Here is a 15,218-nt window from a genome sequence, read left to right as displayed (position 1 = left end):
TGGGACAGTCTGTCACCTACCGCATACTGCCACTGGGACAGTCTGTCACCTGCCGCATACTGCCACTGGGACAGTCTGTCACCTGCCGCATACTGCCAGTCTGGACAGTCTGTCACCTGCCGCATACTGCCACTGGGACAGTCTGTCACCTGCCGCATACTGCCACTGGGACAGTCTGTCACCTGCCGCATACTGCCAGTCTGGACAGTCTGTCACCTGCCGCATACTGCCAGTCTGGACAGTCTGTCACATGCCGCATACTGCCAGTCTGGACAGTCTGTCACCTGCCGCATACTGCCACTGGGACAGTCTGTCACCTGCCGCATACTGCCACTGGGACAGTCTGTCACCTGCCGCATACTGCCACTGGGACAGTCTGTCACCTGCCGCATGCTGCCACTGGGACAGTCTGTCACCTGCAGAAGACAGTAAACTTGGGACACCGGAAAACTCAGCCTACCACAACCTATCATGACTTCAAACGATGCAGCAACCGTCAGGTGATAAGCTCAAAGGTAACAACTCGACGCTGCTGCCGAGCCTAGCCATCAAACTCATATCACCAACATGGACACGTTCTTCACCAGTTGCAGCACCAACACTCCCCTCAGCGAATCCCACACGTTTCCGCCCCTGCCTCCGCATCCCAGGAGGCAACTCCACCGGGCGGCGGCGGGGTCACCACCCAGGGGGCGCCGGGCCGGGCCGGGTCGGGCCGCGCCCCCCGGTGACGCCCCGGCAGATAACGAGCCGCCGCCGCCTGCCGTCCATGTGTCGACGGGGCCGGCGCGGCGCGTGAGCGCGGCGCCGCCCTGTATATTTAGTCTCGTCTCTGTTTATTTATAGCCGGCAGCCATCTCTGCAGCGGCGGCAGGAGCGGGACCGCCGACACTGAGCGTCGCCTGTCGGGCCGTTAGCGGCGGCGGAAACGGCCGGCCGCCGGGCCGCACAAGGAGCGCCTCGGCGCCCACGGAGCGGCCTGTGCCCATGGAGAGCCCGGCGCCCACAGAGAGCCCTGTGCCCCTGGAGTGGCCCGGCGCCAACTGCATGGAGGAGCGACGGCCGTCCGGCTGTCAAAGGAGGAAGAGAACGAACAGGAGCGGAGACTGCTACAAGGGGGAGACTGTAACTGAGAGACAGAGGGCGAAATACAACGGTGAAAAGGTAGGAGCCGCGGTAGCCGAGCCCTACCTGCAGCCGAGGCGGTAGGGCCCGGGAAGGCGTGGACCCTGGCGTAGTGCTGCAGGCCCATCGTGATGGCAATGACAGTAGAACGCCATGAAAGCCCAGTCTGTCAAACGTGACAGCTGAGCCCGAGGCTCCCAATATGAACAGCCTAATGGGACAACTACTTAGATAATGATGTAACTCCGGAAGGACAACGCCTCCAAAGCACCGGGACAATCCTATATGGAAGCAGGCAGATATTACGTGAGGTACTCTTGAAGTATTTATTTCCGAGGAGTAGCACCGCGACCCGATGGCCATAGCAGCCACCTAATTACGGTACGCCTAATTAAAATGACCGAGACGACACGAATGAGTTCTTCCGGTGGAAATAACCCAAAACTAGCTACAAAGGGTTAAGGACACGAAACATTGCTACACATGTAACTTATCCTCAGAACGAGTCCACAAAGAATTAAATGCACGATAAGTTTGTCATGAAAACAGGTTCCCAGTGAAATCATTCAGGTCATTAAAATCACTACATGCACCACGAGCAGCGGCAGCTCTTTGATTGCGCCGATTATTACGATTGTGTCCACGGTTGCCAATGTTCTAAGTGATAAAACTTCTTTAACGCTGAATAGCTCTTAGCAGCGACGCAATTTTTGCTTTTCCAGACAATTACTGCAAAGAAAACAGACGGCTTCGTGCTGCGTCAGGTTACGTCTACATCGTGGAGATAACAATTTTTCCATCGATGAGTCGTAAATGTCACGATCCCTAAAGATCTACAGCGAGAGGCGTTTATCATCCGCCGGCTTTCAAGCTGTCACGGCCGGCTGGCGGTAACATCAATGAACAGTCACGTTTTTCTCCTGCGGCGGTACAGAGGTATTTAGAAGACGTGCCGTTAAATCACCGCTGGCCGAGCCGCGGCGGTGCACTGGGAGCCCTCTCGGCGGGGGCCGGTCAGAGGTGAACCTCCTCCGACGCACGGCCGACCGTCGTGAACCCTGAAACGTGTTTGGCTCTGTCCCGATGACACAGTGAGCACCTTGCCGTGTAAATAAGCACGCTAAACCGGGACTGCAAGTTAACGGCGACGTACTGCGGCCGTTAAGTACGTGAGTCTGTGTTGCAGCTGCAATCACACCACTAAGATCGCGCCAATGTGCTGGGGCCGACAGCATTATGAGCCATCGCTCAACTTCCACCAATGGATATAGCGTCTGGTGGACACCTGGGTACAAATGGGCATAATCCGCCATCACACACACGGCACGGCTCACCGGGCGCATTAGTGCCTCCGCCCGACTGAGGCGGACCTTTAAACCACCATAACATCACGATATAACTCCCCGTGACCGCTCTACAAACCACAGCGCCGCCGACGGGAGCCCGTCACCCGGCGACGTCCGCAGACGGCCGACGCGACGCGCGCGGCGCCGTGCCGTGACGTGACGCGACTGTCCGGCGCGGGCCTGCTGGCCTTGGCCGACGGCCGGACAAGTTCCTGAGCTGTCTCGGCGGGAGCGGCTGGGATTTTTCCGCCGTATTACGTGTTCGGACGGGTGGTGATTGACGAGACACTGTGCACCGCCGACTTCTCCGAATCGGATTACGCCGGTCGTCGCCAGATTCGACGGCCATCGACGGAGAAAGCACGCCGATGTGGCGAAAAACGTCGCTAAGATGCCTCGGCGTCGCCGCGCGCGTCTGGCACCGGCACCGGCTCGGAGTGCCGCCACTCAGCGCGCTGACGGTCTGACCGGGCTGTGTGACCAGACGGGTGTGCCGGCTGACGACCTGGCTGTCTCAGAACCCCGGTCCGCTGTCGCAGCAGCTCGCACCGCACGATATTGCCGGAGCGGCTGCTCTCAATGTACCTGCATTGCCACTTCAGCGGAGAGGATTTCCCATCTCCACCCGTTCTCCGCCAGAACCATTCATATTTGCAGTCGACAGGTGCATTTAAAATGCCAAGCAGGAATTTGTTTTTCCCGCTAAGCTGCGCCGGCATGCAGCGAACGAGGCGCATTCAAAAGCGTGCGCGCGCTTGCATTCGCGTTTGCAATATCTTATCCGTCTGCCTCCGGTCACGACGGGCGGCTGTTTTTGCCGACTGCGTCTGCAGAGGGTCGTGTGAGAGAGAGAGAGAGCGTCCCTCGGTTCGCCTCAGCTGGCTCCCGGCGCCGCTGAGCGCTCGCCGGCCGGCACAGGACGGCTCTGTCGGTTCCAGCGGCGCCGTGACGCCGTCCGCCGGCGCGGTGACCCGACCGCCGAGACGAGCCAGCGCCGCGATGACGAGGCCGCCTGACCAACTGCCAAAAACAGCACACAAACAGCGACGGCTATGTGGATGTATCGCCTTCGGATGGCCGCCGTGTGGTCCGCGGCGTGGTCCGCGGCGTGGTCCATGGTGTGGTCCGTGGTGTGGTCCGTGGTGTGGTCCGCGGTGTGGTCCGCCGTGTGGCGAGTGACGGCGCGCGGCAGTGAGCCGCCGGCCGACACCTCCGTCCGCCGGCCGCGCCGCCCCGGCTGCTCGGCCGCCGCCGTGTGTGGCTATTGATCACAGACGGCTGGGAGGAGAGGCGCAGGAGGCGGCCGCCGGGACCGAGATGGGACGCAGAGGCGGCGGCTCCGTGCGCGTCCGTCCGCCACACGGTGGCCCGCAGCCGGCCGACCGCAGGCGTGTGCGGTCCGCGACTCTGTATTTTTGTACAGCCGCTCGGGAGAATTTCAATCTTCTGATTAACATACAAATGGAAACGAAAAGTCGGCGCCGAGTGGCCGGCGGCACGCGGCACGCGGCCGGTCCGGCCCCGGTGCCCGGCGGCGCCGCGCGTGCGATCAATTCGATGCCGCCGCTGCGGGCCGCGCGGCCGTCCGCCGGACGGGCTCGTCTCTTTGACAGCTATCGCCCGCCGCCTGCCGATGGCCCGTGCCGACACGCTCATCTGAACGCTAATTTTACGGCCATGTAAACTGATTTTTAATCCGCCGTTCCGCCCCGCTTACGAGCTTGAGCGCACCCATAGTGTTCGTCGAATCAAAAAACGTCAAAACCATTTTTGCTGTTTTATGACGCCGTAAAGGCTCCAAGTGTTTCATTACTTCTCAACATGTGATCATTGAAAAGCCCCAGCGCGCAGGAGAAAAATAAACACGATAAAGAGGCACATAAAACGGGCCATCGAAGCGGAGGGTCAGAATAAAGCCATCAATTCCGGCCGTAGTAAGCCCCGGCGAGCCGACTCACGCCATAAGCGGATACTGCTGAACGAGAAAAGTGAGCCCCGGCGCCGAATTTTCGGACGGGGATGGAGTGAAATCCTGGTGTGGGACAAAAGGAAAAACTACAAGAATAGCCGGCTACCTGAGTGACAACACGCTATCAAGATGCATTCTCAGTTTCGAAATATGACCCACGCTCATGACGTTTCGAGTCGAAGGGCCTTCGTCATAGACCGGAGGACCAGAGGAAACGTCCGCCGCAACTCAAACGTCGAGGGACATGTGTAATTTGTCCCCCCAATTATCAGTTACAAACATTCCTACAACGAAATCGCGACAAGTAACAAGACACAACATACCAACACCTCGTCAGCTTTTAAGTACAGGGTGTCCCGAAAAAAGTTAAGGTACCCAAAGAATCTGTAATTAAATTTGCAACATTTGTTCAACTTCTTTGAAATTTACACGATACTTTAACAATGCAATGAGAAAGTAAGTGGACAAAGCTTCATGCGAATCGGTTGTGTTTAGCAGGAATGGTCGCACGTCAAAAAATCGTATGATTTTAGCGCTTTGGAGTGCCGAAAAAAATCTACCGGAAAATTTCAATACAACCTTTACTTGAGGATCAATCCATTTCATTTTCACACAGTATTAAGCTTTTGCAAAATTGTCAGGGAACTCGTATTTGTTTTTGAATAGAAAAACACAATTCTAACGAATAGTGTTTTAACTATTGAGAACAAACCTTCGGTTATCCCAAGACCATGATAAGTAGATAACGTAATGTGGAGCGCAATCAGTTCATTTTTGTCGTGATAGGTGCACTTCAAAAAAGTGACCAAAAACACTTAAAACTGCGAGTTTGCACATGCAAGAAGAGTTCATCGAACAAAACCAACAGTTTTCCGAAGATAAGCCAGCACCTTAGGCTTTATTGCAACAGCAAAAAAAAAAAAAAACGATGCATCATCAGTAGTGACTTGCAGCAGTGTGTCACTGTTCTCTAGTGCCAGGGGTGCTTGAAATGCTGTACACATGTGTTCATGCGGTCGTCGATGCATAATTATTGGTGCGTTTTGGCCATAAGTTTTCTTACAGTTTTCGTTCATTCATACTCGGCATTGCTTTTGACAAGCCAAACCGAGAACTCGATCTCCGATGAATATTACAGCTTTGATGAAGACCCATTTTGCTTCCATATGATTCTAAGATGGCGAAGTACTAAAATGAGCAGCATTATTGAATATCGTAGAAGAATAACCTTATGCTCACTATCTTTAAACAATCCAAAAAATTAGCCTAAAATCAATGAATATATTTCGGAAACGTTCCTTCTTCAGTTCAAAAAGTTAACTATACAAATTCGGCGCTTTTGTGAATTCGGCGCTTTTGTGACGTTCAATTATTTGTACATTTCTGTGGCTTGTATAGTTAACTTTTTGAACTGAAGAAGGAACGTTTCCGAAATATATTCATTGATTTTAGGCTAATTTTTTGGATTGCTTAAAGATAGTGAGCATAAGGTTATTCTTCTACGATATTCCATATGATTCTTATGCAGTCTACGAGTCATCATACGGGTCAAGTACAGGCGCTAGCCACGGCTGAAAATGACTTGATTTGGCGCTAAAATTGTATGATTTTTTGACGTGCTACCATTCTTGCTAAAGACAACCGATTCGCGTGAAACTTTGCCCGCTAACTTCTCATTTGGATTGTTAAAGGATCGTATAAATTTCAGACGAGTTCAATAAAAATGCAAATTTTATTGAATATTCTTTGGGCAAACTTTTTAGGGACACCCTGTACAATGACACGGGGTAAAACCGTGAAGCTATTGAAGTAACGGCCGGAGAGGTGAAAAAAACCTTCATAATTAAAAGTATGAGACATTTTCCGCAAAGCATGATATGAGTAATTCGTTAATTGTAAACAGATCAAGTGATGTGAACTTTGTGAAGGGACGGGTACAAAAGTAGACGGGAACAGATGGTTAATATGATATTACGTGCAGAAAGCCGGTTCAGTATAGACCGGGTTGCCTGGTGGGCGTCGGAGCTCACCTGTTTTCTCTTTTATCTCCATGAGGACGGAGAAGAGGGCGCTCCTCATCCGGTGGCAGTTCAGCGTGTGCTTCCTGGAAAATTCGGTACTGAAATTAGAGAAACGTCGTTATTAAAACGAAGCACAGCTCGCAAAACATCGGAGCCCCGAGCGAAGGAGTAAAGTAAGGGCCACTACATAACACATACGACAAAATACAGGCGACGGACGAAAAACAAAATGTTTTCGGCAAATCAACACCAGTTATCCAAAACAAAACCTCAATGATATGTCGAACGAACAAATAATATGGACCAGGATCACTATTGGCAGTCTAAGTCACATACAACGACGCGCGAGCATGAAATCATTGGATGCAGTGGCTTGTGCACTATAGTGCACAGTGACTATAGTCACCTACTGGCACATTGCAACGCGTGATCATCATTTGGCTCAAATTGCGCTTCTTGCAAACGCAAGCCCAGTGTCAGAAACAAAAATGTTTTCTTATATAGTACAATATACAACTCAAAGCAGGTTAAGCAAAAATATCCACAAATCATTGCGAATAAAACACTGCGTATATGTACTGTCCACAATGCTTAATTCCAAATCAACATGACAGGCAACGGCAAAGTGTGGAAAGTCATTTTTAGCAAGATGTTGAGACATATTTGTGAAAGGCATTCCTTTCCATGTGAAACAGTACTTGTTAATAAAGCGTACGAAAGTATACGTACGTGTCCCTCTTTATCGTGATGCATAAAGAGGGACATTTACCGAACTGGAATGGTGCCGAAGCCCTACACAGCGACCTAAAGAAAACCGAGAGGTGGCTGATTGAGGCGGCATACATCCGAACTGAAGAAGTCACGAACGTATCACAAGGATTTTTCAAGTTACATACGAGCATAGCAGAACGAGTTAAAAAGAAAACGACATGAAGAAACTCTATCGATCGATCGCCGAATTTCCCTTCGGGGAGATGTTTTTGATAAACTGTTTAATACTTTGTAATATCTTTCGAATGCATTCAAAAAATGTATGATTTGTGAAATGTGTTAGATCGCCCATGACTAAGCAAATATAAGCGAAACGTCGGGTAGCTTATCTTTAATTTCATTTAGTTTAATGTAATATTTCGCATTAAAGTAAATATGGCCTTTCGTACGCTTTATTAACAATTGTCTCAAATAAAACGTGAAACAGTACGTGCCTATAGGCAGCACACCACACTTTTAACAACTGATAGACACGCTTCTATTTTTTTTTTGTCACTAGAAATTTTGATAAATCTTAAGAATGAAATATCATCGAAAGAATAGGAATAAAAGGAAACAAATGATGAAAACAATTGGTAAATAGAAGATCAGCAAAACGTACACAAGTAGAGATGAAAGGACGTCAGCCTTGAGAACAGCCGCTCATAGGTGGCGGAACGGGGAGGGCACCGGGGCACCGTGCCCCCCTTTGATTTTGGCATTTTAACATTAGCCCTATGGGCGTTGCACGGAAAGAATGGGACCAAAAGTCGGCCCCCCCCTTAATTGAGGGTGTTCCGCCGCTACTGCAGCCGCTTTATCATTTTCATGTAGAATGTAGAATGAGCTTACATGTTTGTTATTCAATGTGTTATTAATTTGCCGAAACCGTTTTAAACCGTTTTAAACCGTTTCAGCGTTTAATATAAAGTAGGGGAGAGCGGGGGGGGGGGGGGGCCAGATGAAACACGGGGTCAGATGAAACATGGCTTTAAATTCAACAGTATGCAACAGGTGGCGTTGCCGACACCACTGCGCATGCGCGCTCGACCATTTCCTTTGTCGTTCACATAAACCGGCTTAACCCGGCAGGCGGTGGGCCTACCAGCCACCTTCCGCGCGGTGGGGGGGGGGCACTTTTTTGCCCCCCCCCCGTATCTCCGAAACTACTGGACGGATCCGGAAAATTCAAACGGCGTTCGATAGCCCTGTCAAATTTGTCGAGGGAAACCAAATTTCATTGACCTCGGGGTCACCGATGACGTCATAGGTCAGGTCAAAGATAAAATGTTTCACCGTTCACGGGGCTTCTAGGGAAAGCGCTATAACACCGAGTAAAACGCATTTTGTCGAAAATCAGCGATAAGGCGTCAGTTGTCTAGTACATATGTTGCTATTAGAGGTCACTGGTCATACCAGGTCAGGTCACAGGTCAGGTCACCAAAGGTCACCAAGGGTCACCACATGAGCCCAACTTTACTAAGGTTATGCGATGCATGTTTTATGGCCAGTTTTTCATTTCAAGCTCAATGGTGTTGGTTATAAGACCATCAGGTACGGTTTAGGTCACTTTCTGGTGGAGGTCAGGTCAAGGTCAGGTCAAAAAGGTCAAATTTCAAAGTTGATATTTTTGCATAAAATGGGTATCGATTCGATGCAGCTCGTCACGGGGAGTCTAATGGTGGTCTTTGTGTTGCGCTACGAGGTCTAGAATTGCTAAAAATTGAGTTTGAAAATTTGACGTCATCAATTTTGAACAGTTTTTTCGCTATAACTTGGCCAAAAAAAGAGGTATCGATCTCAAATTTGGTATGTAGATAGAAGGCGGTAGGAGCTATCACATATATTCCGTTTTTTTGAAATTCAAAAAACTTCTTGGATTTTTTGGCTATTATATTCAAAAAATCTATTTTTTGATTTTTGGGGGTCAAAATCCAAAAAATTCGAAAAAACGAGATAGCAGTTTTGTAGTCCTGTCAATTCCACACCTTTTATGTTAAAAACATTTTTCTGTATCTCTAAAGCTGTAGGCCTGACAGCTCTTCCCGCGAAACCTTTTTTTGGGTCGAAAATGGCAAAAATGACGTCACTCTGACGTCATTAGCGGCCAACCTATCGTAGCCTTTGGAAAAAATTTTGGTCACCATGTGCGCTAGCTGCTCCCGGGAGGGTACTGAAAGTTTGGTGACGATCGGCGCAGCGGTTCTCGAGATATATCGAAAAAACTAAAGGGGGGGGGGGCAAAAAATTGCCCCCCCCCCACCGCCTGGAAGGTTAACGTAACACTTTGTTCCTGGCCAAAATTGCCAGATGTAATGACCCCCGGCTCCAGACTGGCTTTAGGATGGCGGAGCAAAAAAAAAAAAAAAAACGGTGTTTGGGCGGCGAACGGACGGTAAGTTTGATTTGGCACTTGTTTTTTGTTTTTGAGGGGCGTTTGGGAGAAATCTTAGTGAATATTTTGTGATATCTCATAAACCTTTGTTTGCCGAAAAAAAAACTCCTGGCTCCGGAATGTCACCTTATTTGGCCTCCCATTACGCATGATGCCGTCCCTCCAGCTCGTTTGACATGTGCTTTACGGCGCGTGCGTGATGGCGGGAGCGGATGGGGTCAATTGAAACGCATCTCTGAGGGTCAGTTAAAACAGGTCGTTTCAACCGACCCCAGTGACCTTTGCAATGGTTATGTTCAGGGGATGTAAACATTAAAGGAAATAGTCCACCTTTAAAATGAGGGTTTTAACTGAAATAGCAGTTTGATAGAGCTCAATTTTGACCCCTTTATCTCAAGCCTTTTGCTTGAAAGCACACTATAGGCTGAGATATTCCTCATTTTCCTCATCCGCCCATTTTACCATTGTCTATATACTTAATGTCACCTATTATGAGAAATTTTGCACTTTTAGCTTTCCAACGACCTATTGAATGTAGCATTTGGAAGAGTAGGTAAACCGGACAAAATATTTCCTCAAGAAAGTCACAGCCTTAAAGATGAAAACATCCCATTGTTAAGGATAGGTGCAATTGACCCCATGGGCTGGTTCAATTGACCCTCGCATCGGGGTCATTTGAAACGGGCGAAGAGCTGTTTTATAAGCATGCGTTTGGCAGCAAAATATGTTTGAAACATAATTTCACATACCTTAAAATAAAGCCAAAAGAGTATATTTTCATAGTATTGTGCATTTTTCGATATGACAACTAGATCTCGCTGTGCATATCAATATATAAAAAGTGGCTCAACAGGCCCCGCTCTCCCCTACATACGTTACATGCTGTTGAGAGCTTTCTTGTAACTGTGATCGTTAAATCGTTCGCAAATTAAATGTACCGACGTAACTCCGACATTTTCCTGGTACTGATTTATTTGAGCGGGATGAGATTCACCTTGGGAAAATCACGCGGTCTGTGGTATCAAGCCGCATGGTGTGTATTAAAGGGACACTCCCACCTTAACATTAGTTTTGAGTTGAGATAGCCAAATTGGTGGCCATGGCCTGCAAATACCGGTTTGGGCACTCACAACATCGACAAATGCTTTAATTCGGAGATATGGAATTTTAAACTTGCAGTTTCCGGATTCTAAGGGGCTAGTGCATTGGTATGCCCCCTTAGAATTTGTGACGTCAGCGGAGATCTAACGATTTTTAAATCTTTTACTAAAACGTTTGGTAGCCATTATAGAGTTCAGTGTTGGTAGCACGCGGTGGTATATGCTGGTTTGCGCGCAACAAATGCCGCACTTTCAAATAAAGTCGCTAGGAACAGCGGAGATCCCAAAAAGTAAACAAAAGTAAAAGTCTAATATCTTGAAAACCGGTGAATATTTTTCGATGAAATTTGGTAGATATTCGTTTTCGCTCTTTCTGAACCGAGCGACATCACTTTCGTGCCAATTCATTAACTTTTTTGAAGGTGGGAGGGTCCCTTTAACAATCACGGGAAGAAGAGCAAATATTAGGCATAAGGTGTGAAAAAATTATCCGATTGCATGTGCATCACGGAAAGCCACGCAGCCGCACCGGACTGCGTCAATTTAATGGCATGCTCCTCCAGATGAGCTGCCTATGTTTGTAATGCAATTCGAGCGCACCTATCGCTAGGCGTCGTGACTCGGAGAGGAGAGGCCGCGGGCGGTGCCGCACGCGGCGTGACGCTCTTCGCACCCATTTGGTACAGTCACAGCACAGCGTGTTATCGTTATGGCAGTTTGTACAGACTGAAAATGTGTGCACCTACCTATAATGTAGCAACGACTTTGTGGGCCGGCGTTTTGTACCTGTGCGAGAGGTGCAGTAGGCAATCGAGGAAATATTGTGCCCAAGGAACGGACGTCACCAATTTCTGACTCCCGATATAGTGAGCAGTTTGGGGCAAAGGGTGACCTCTGTGCCACCTCCTTCATGGCGACCAATTATCCGCAGGACACCACTTTCGTGCACTTTGCTATCTTACAGTAGGGTCTGCAGTTTTGGCTAGGTTGGTTGCCAAACATTTTACACACCTTGTTACGCCCAATTTAGGCGGCAGTGCACACATTTCAGTAACAGAGCAGGCGATTTCGACAGTACCTACGGCATAGTCTGTCTATGGGTAACTGTCGAAATCGGTTGCACTGAACTGTGTCCAAATTTGGCATAAAAAGGTGTAGTTCATGTCAAAGGGAAGACACGAACCGATTTATTTTCATCGAAACAGTACCTCCATTTTGCACAACTGCAAACTATAAAACGCCGGTGATGTGTGCTTGTGTTTAGACGCTTGGTTGAGCGCGATTAAGTAACTTTGAAAATAAGTGAAAATTGGTGATGGATGTGTTGTGTAATAATTTCACCCATACATACAATTAAATCCACTTCAGTGAATACAACTACCCAATGTACCCATAATATGTTATGTACGATACATAGGTAGTTACTAGAAAACAAACGCGACAAGAGCTTAAGTTATTTGTAACGCTTCGTTTAGGCCCTTTAAAATGAAATCCTTTGCGGGAAACAATACTACAGAACTCGTTACGTAAAAACACATACAAGCACATTATAGCACAATGAAAAGTACATAAAAGATACTTGTTAGCACGTAAAACAATTAATTTTTATACAACAGCTTCTTATAGCGCATGAAAGAAAGGCGGCTGATATGCCGGAAGATATTGTATTGTATTGTATTGTATTGAACAATCATGAGCGATCCACATTCTGAAAGTGCGTGGCGATTACTAATACATAGATAACAAATATGCGTACAACATTACGTTTTTGCGATGTTTTTATATTAAATTTTAGTTAATATACGTGTTCCATTAACTTTTGCATGCAACTAATGTAAATGTTATATTATTTATAACTTTTTTTCTAGAACGATATTACGCAAAAAAAAAACGCAAAGCCACAAAAACGCACGCAGAAAACACATAGTGCAGCCAGGCCTTCAAAGCTTAAAAAGCCTTCACCGTTTAGGTAAAAGCTGTGAACAAACGTCCTTTTCTGCCGCCACTGTTACGGATGCAAATAGCTGCCGATACCGTTTTCCATGTGGCTTGTGTATGTAGCTAGCTCCTAGACTCAATACAGAAGCTAGTCAGGTTGGTGCTGAACTGCTACAGGGCTGTTTTGGCCTTGTATCGCCCTTGCACATGGGTACGTGAATTTGGTGGCGACACATGCGGCCCGATACAGGGCCCCCTGAGAAGACTGCCTAACCGTGCTGAGATGATGCACTGATACTACTGACGCTTGACAAAACATCTGGCTGATAAATGACTTCAATCACCACATCAGAAACATGTCGCATGTCTGACTTCCTTTGTCATACTCGTCCGTCCTAAGTTTCCCGAAAATACGACACAAATGCAGACATTCCTCCGAATATTCGTCTATCGCGTTCATAAACTTGGGACCCGTGCGGCCACCTTAAGCCGCGACATGTCAGACTTTGATATGAGCGATTCAGCTATCGTCATATCAGGCAGAAACATGCATTTGGTGTTTGCTGATGCCTTGTACCGCCTACCAATCTGAGCGCAATAAATGACGCGATACGTTTAGTCTTCACTCCCCTGATCATGAAAGATAAGGGGACAATAGCGAGGTATTTAGAGGAAATGAGCGCTGCGCGAAAAATGCTATTTCAAATATGTAATCCAAAGGTCATTTGAGCGCCAGTTGACATAGATCCGCGGCATTTTTTAGCTCCAGGGGACAGGGATATTTCCTCAACTGGCAGGAGGATGTAACGGGCCTTGTTAACAGCTACTGAATATGCTCTGGAAATCCTCAAAACACAATGCAAGGTACACACACGAGCGCCTGATGGATTAAGTCCTCAAACGATCCATGTACGCAGACAAAACATGATTTGTTATTCAACAGATACAATGGCTGATATGGTCCTTCGGTAGCAGTCTCTGGATTCTAGAGAAATGTCACACGCTATCATTAACATACCGCATGAGCAAAGCTATTTCAGGAACTATACCGATTTGATCTTGCGGATTTACTAATTGAGCAGCTATAACACTTATTACTTTCGCCAGGCTGGGCTCGCAAACGTAATTTTGAATAAAAATAATAAAATCAGTCTCTTATCCTTTATCCGTTCGATGAGCCTACTGACCATCTAAACAGCTCAAAAGTATTTAAGGCGGCAAAATAATACGGATATTTTTCGTTCTGTGCGCTGCCGGCTCATGGACGCATCCCTGACAAGTGTCCATTTACGTGTGCCGTCCAATGGTATCAGTTTGGTCTCGGTCCGGTCGGGTCCGCACTATAGTGGTCAGGACGGGCGGGTCGGCAAAGTCGGCCGCAGTCGGCCCGACCGTCCGACCGGTCCGGCGGACCACGCCGACCCCCGGAGCGCGTGGCAGCGGCCGCGCCAGGGACCTGGGGTTTCAGTCAAGGGACGGGGAACCTATGAAACTTCTGGTGAACACTGAATGCAGCGCACGCCGTGACTACCTACCGGAAACGGCATCAGCCCTTACGGAAAGTTTTCGAAGGCCTGGACTTGATTTAATTAACGGTAGTGACGAATTTGAGAAAATATTTTCACAATTTTTAGCTTGCCCAGTGAAGTGCCGTTTTACCAGGGACACTTGCCATTCGGCCGAGGCGAATGAAAACATTGCCATGCATGATTGACCTGACAGCTGATCCCAGGCTAGTAACGATTTCCACCACTATTAGCTCCTCACGTTTGATAATTGTTTGAGAGCATCCAGATGACTTGTTCATAAAAAACGCGTACAAATTATGATACATTAATTTCAGGAGCCTGTTAGGATAGGTCCGCAATATTTTCCACTTGTGATGTTAAAAATCACGTACAATATTATTACTGTTGTCCTTAGAGCGGCGTCCAATTCAGACTCTAGAGCGCGCCGAGCACCTAGGTACTGACCTGGCTTGCGCTTCATCCAAGCTCTGTTCTGTGATGGTCATGATCTGCTGCAGAATCTCGCCGATGTCCTGTTTTCTCGGCTCGCCCTCTGTGTTGTTGGCCTGGCCATTGGGATCAATCTGCGGCTGCATGCCGTAGCCCATGCCATACTGCTGGCCCTCCATGCCGCCGCACACACACACTCACACCTGCTCCCGCGGCGCAATCACAATCACTGGCGCACACGTGTTTGTTTTACGACGAAACGTAAGTCACAGCTGAAAATAATAACTCATTCCGACACAAGACGTCAATGGTATGACGACCATAAAATCCTGCGTCCAGCACTCGTTTACGGCCGTCTCGCCAGGTCCGCCGACCAATGGCCTTCTTTGTTTAGTCGTCATTCTCGGCCAACGGCCCTGAGGAGAACCTCACACGCGGGCGATGCGCGCGCCGCCTGGCGAGGAGTCGGCATGCTGTGCAAAGTGAAACCAACTTGTTTTGTAAAACTGTTGGTGTTGAAGGAAAACAAAAATAACATTGACAAATTCTCAAAATATTGCGCATCAACAACAACGTTTCAACACTAAAAAGGCTAATTTTTAGTTAAATAGAGATG

At 48.1% G+C, this 15,218-nt stretch overlaps 1 protein-coding gene across 6 annotated transcripts in view; it reads right to left on the bottom strand.

Annotated features, from left to right (window-relative positions):
- The window catches only part of LOC122365609 (homeobox protein extradenticle-like), an 87,973-nt gene extending 72,964 nt beyond the window's left edge, over positions 1–15,009 (bottom strand). For 2 of the 6 annotated variants that reach the window (XM_043336970.1, XM_043336971.1), the window contains exons 1-2: positions 14,618–14,985; positions 6,471–6,544 (exon numbers count right to left, since the gene is read on the bottom strand). In XM_043336970.1, the coding sequence (XP_043192905.1) occupies positions 6,471–6,544; positions 14,618–14,781 (238 nt within the window). In that variant the 5' untranslated portion in view covers positions 14,782–14,985. Of the gene's footprint in view, positions 1–6,470; positions 6,560–14,617 lie in introns of all 6 variants that reach the window. The other 4 variants (XM_043336966.1, XM_043336968.1, XM_043336965.1 and 1 more) reach the window with 3 other exon arrangements.
- Positions 15,010–15,218: the final 209 nt, after the last annotated feature.

Source organism: Amphibalanus amphitrite, unplaced genomic scaffold, assembly GCF_019059575.1.
Source record: "Amphibalanus amphitrite isolate SeventyFive unplaced genomic scaffold, NRLGWU_Aamphi_draft 000751F_arrow, whole genome shotgun sequence".
NCBI lineage: Eukaryota > Metazoa > Arthropoda > Thecostraca > Balanomorpha > Balanidae > Amphibalanus > Amphibalanus amphitrite.
This window is presented reverse-complemented; position numbering and strand designations above follow the sequence as displayed.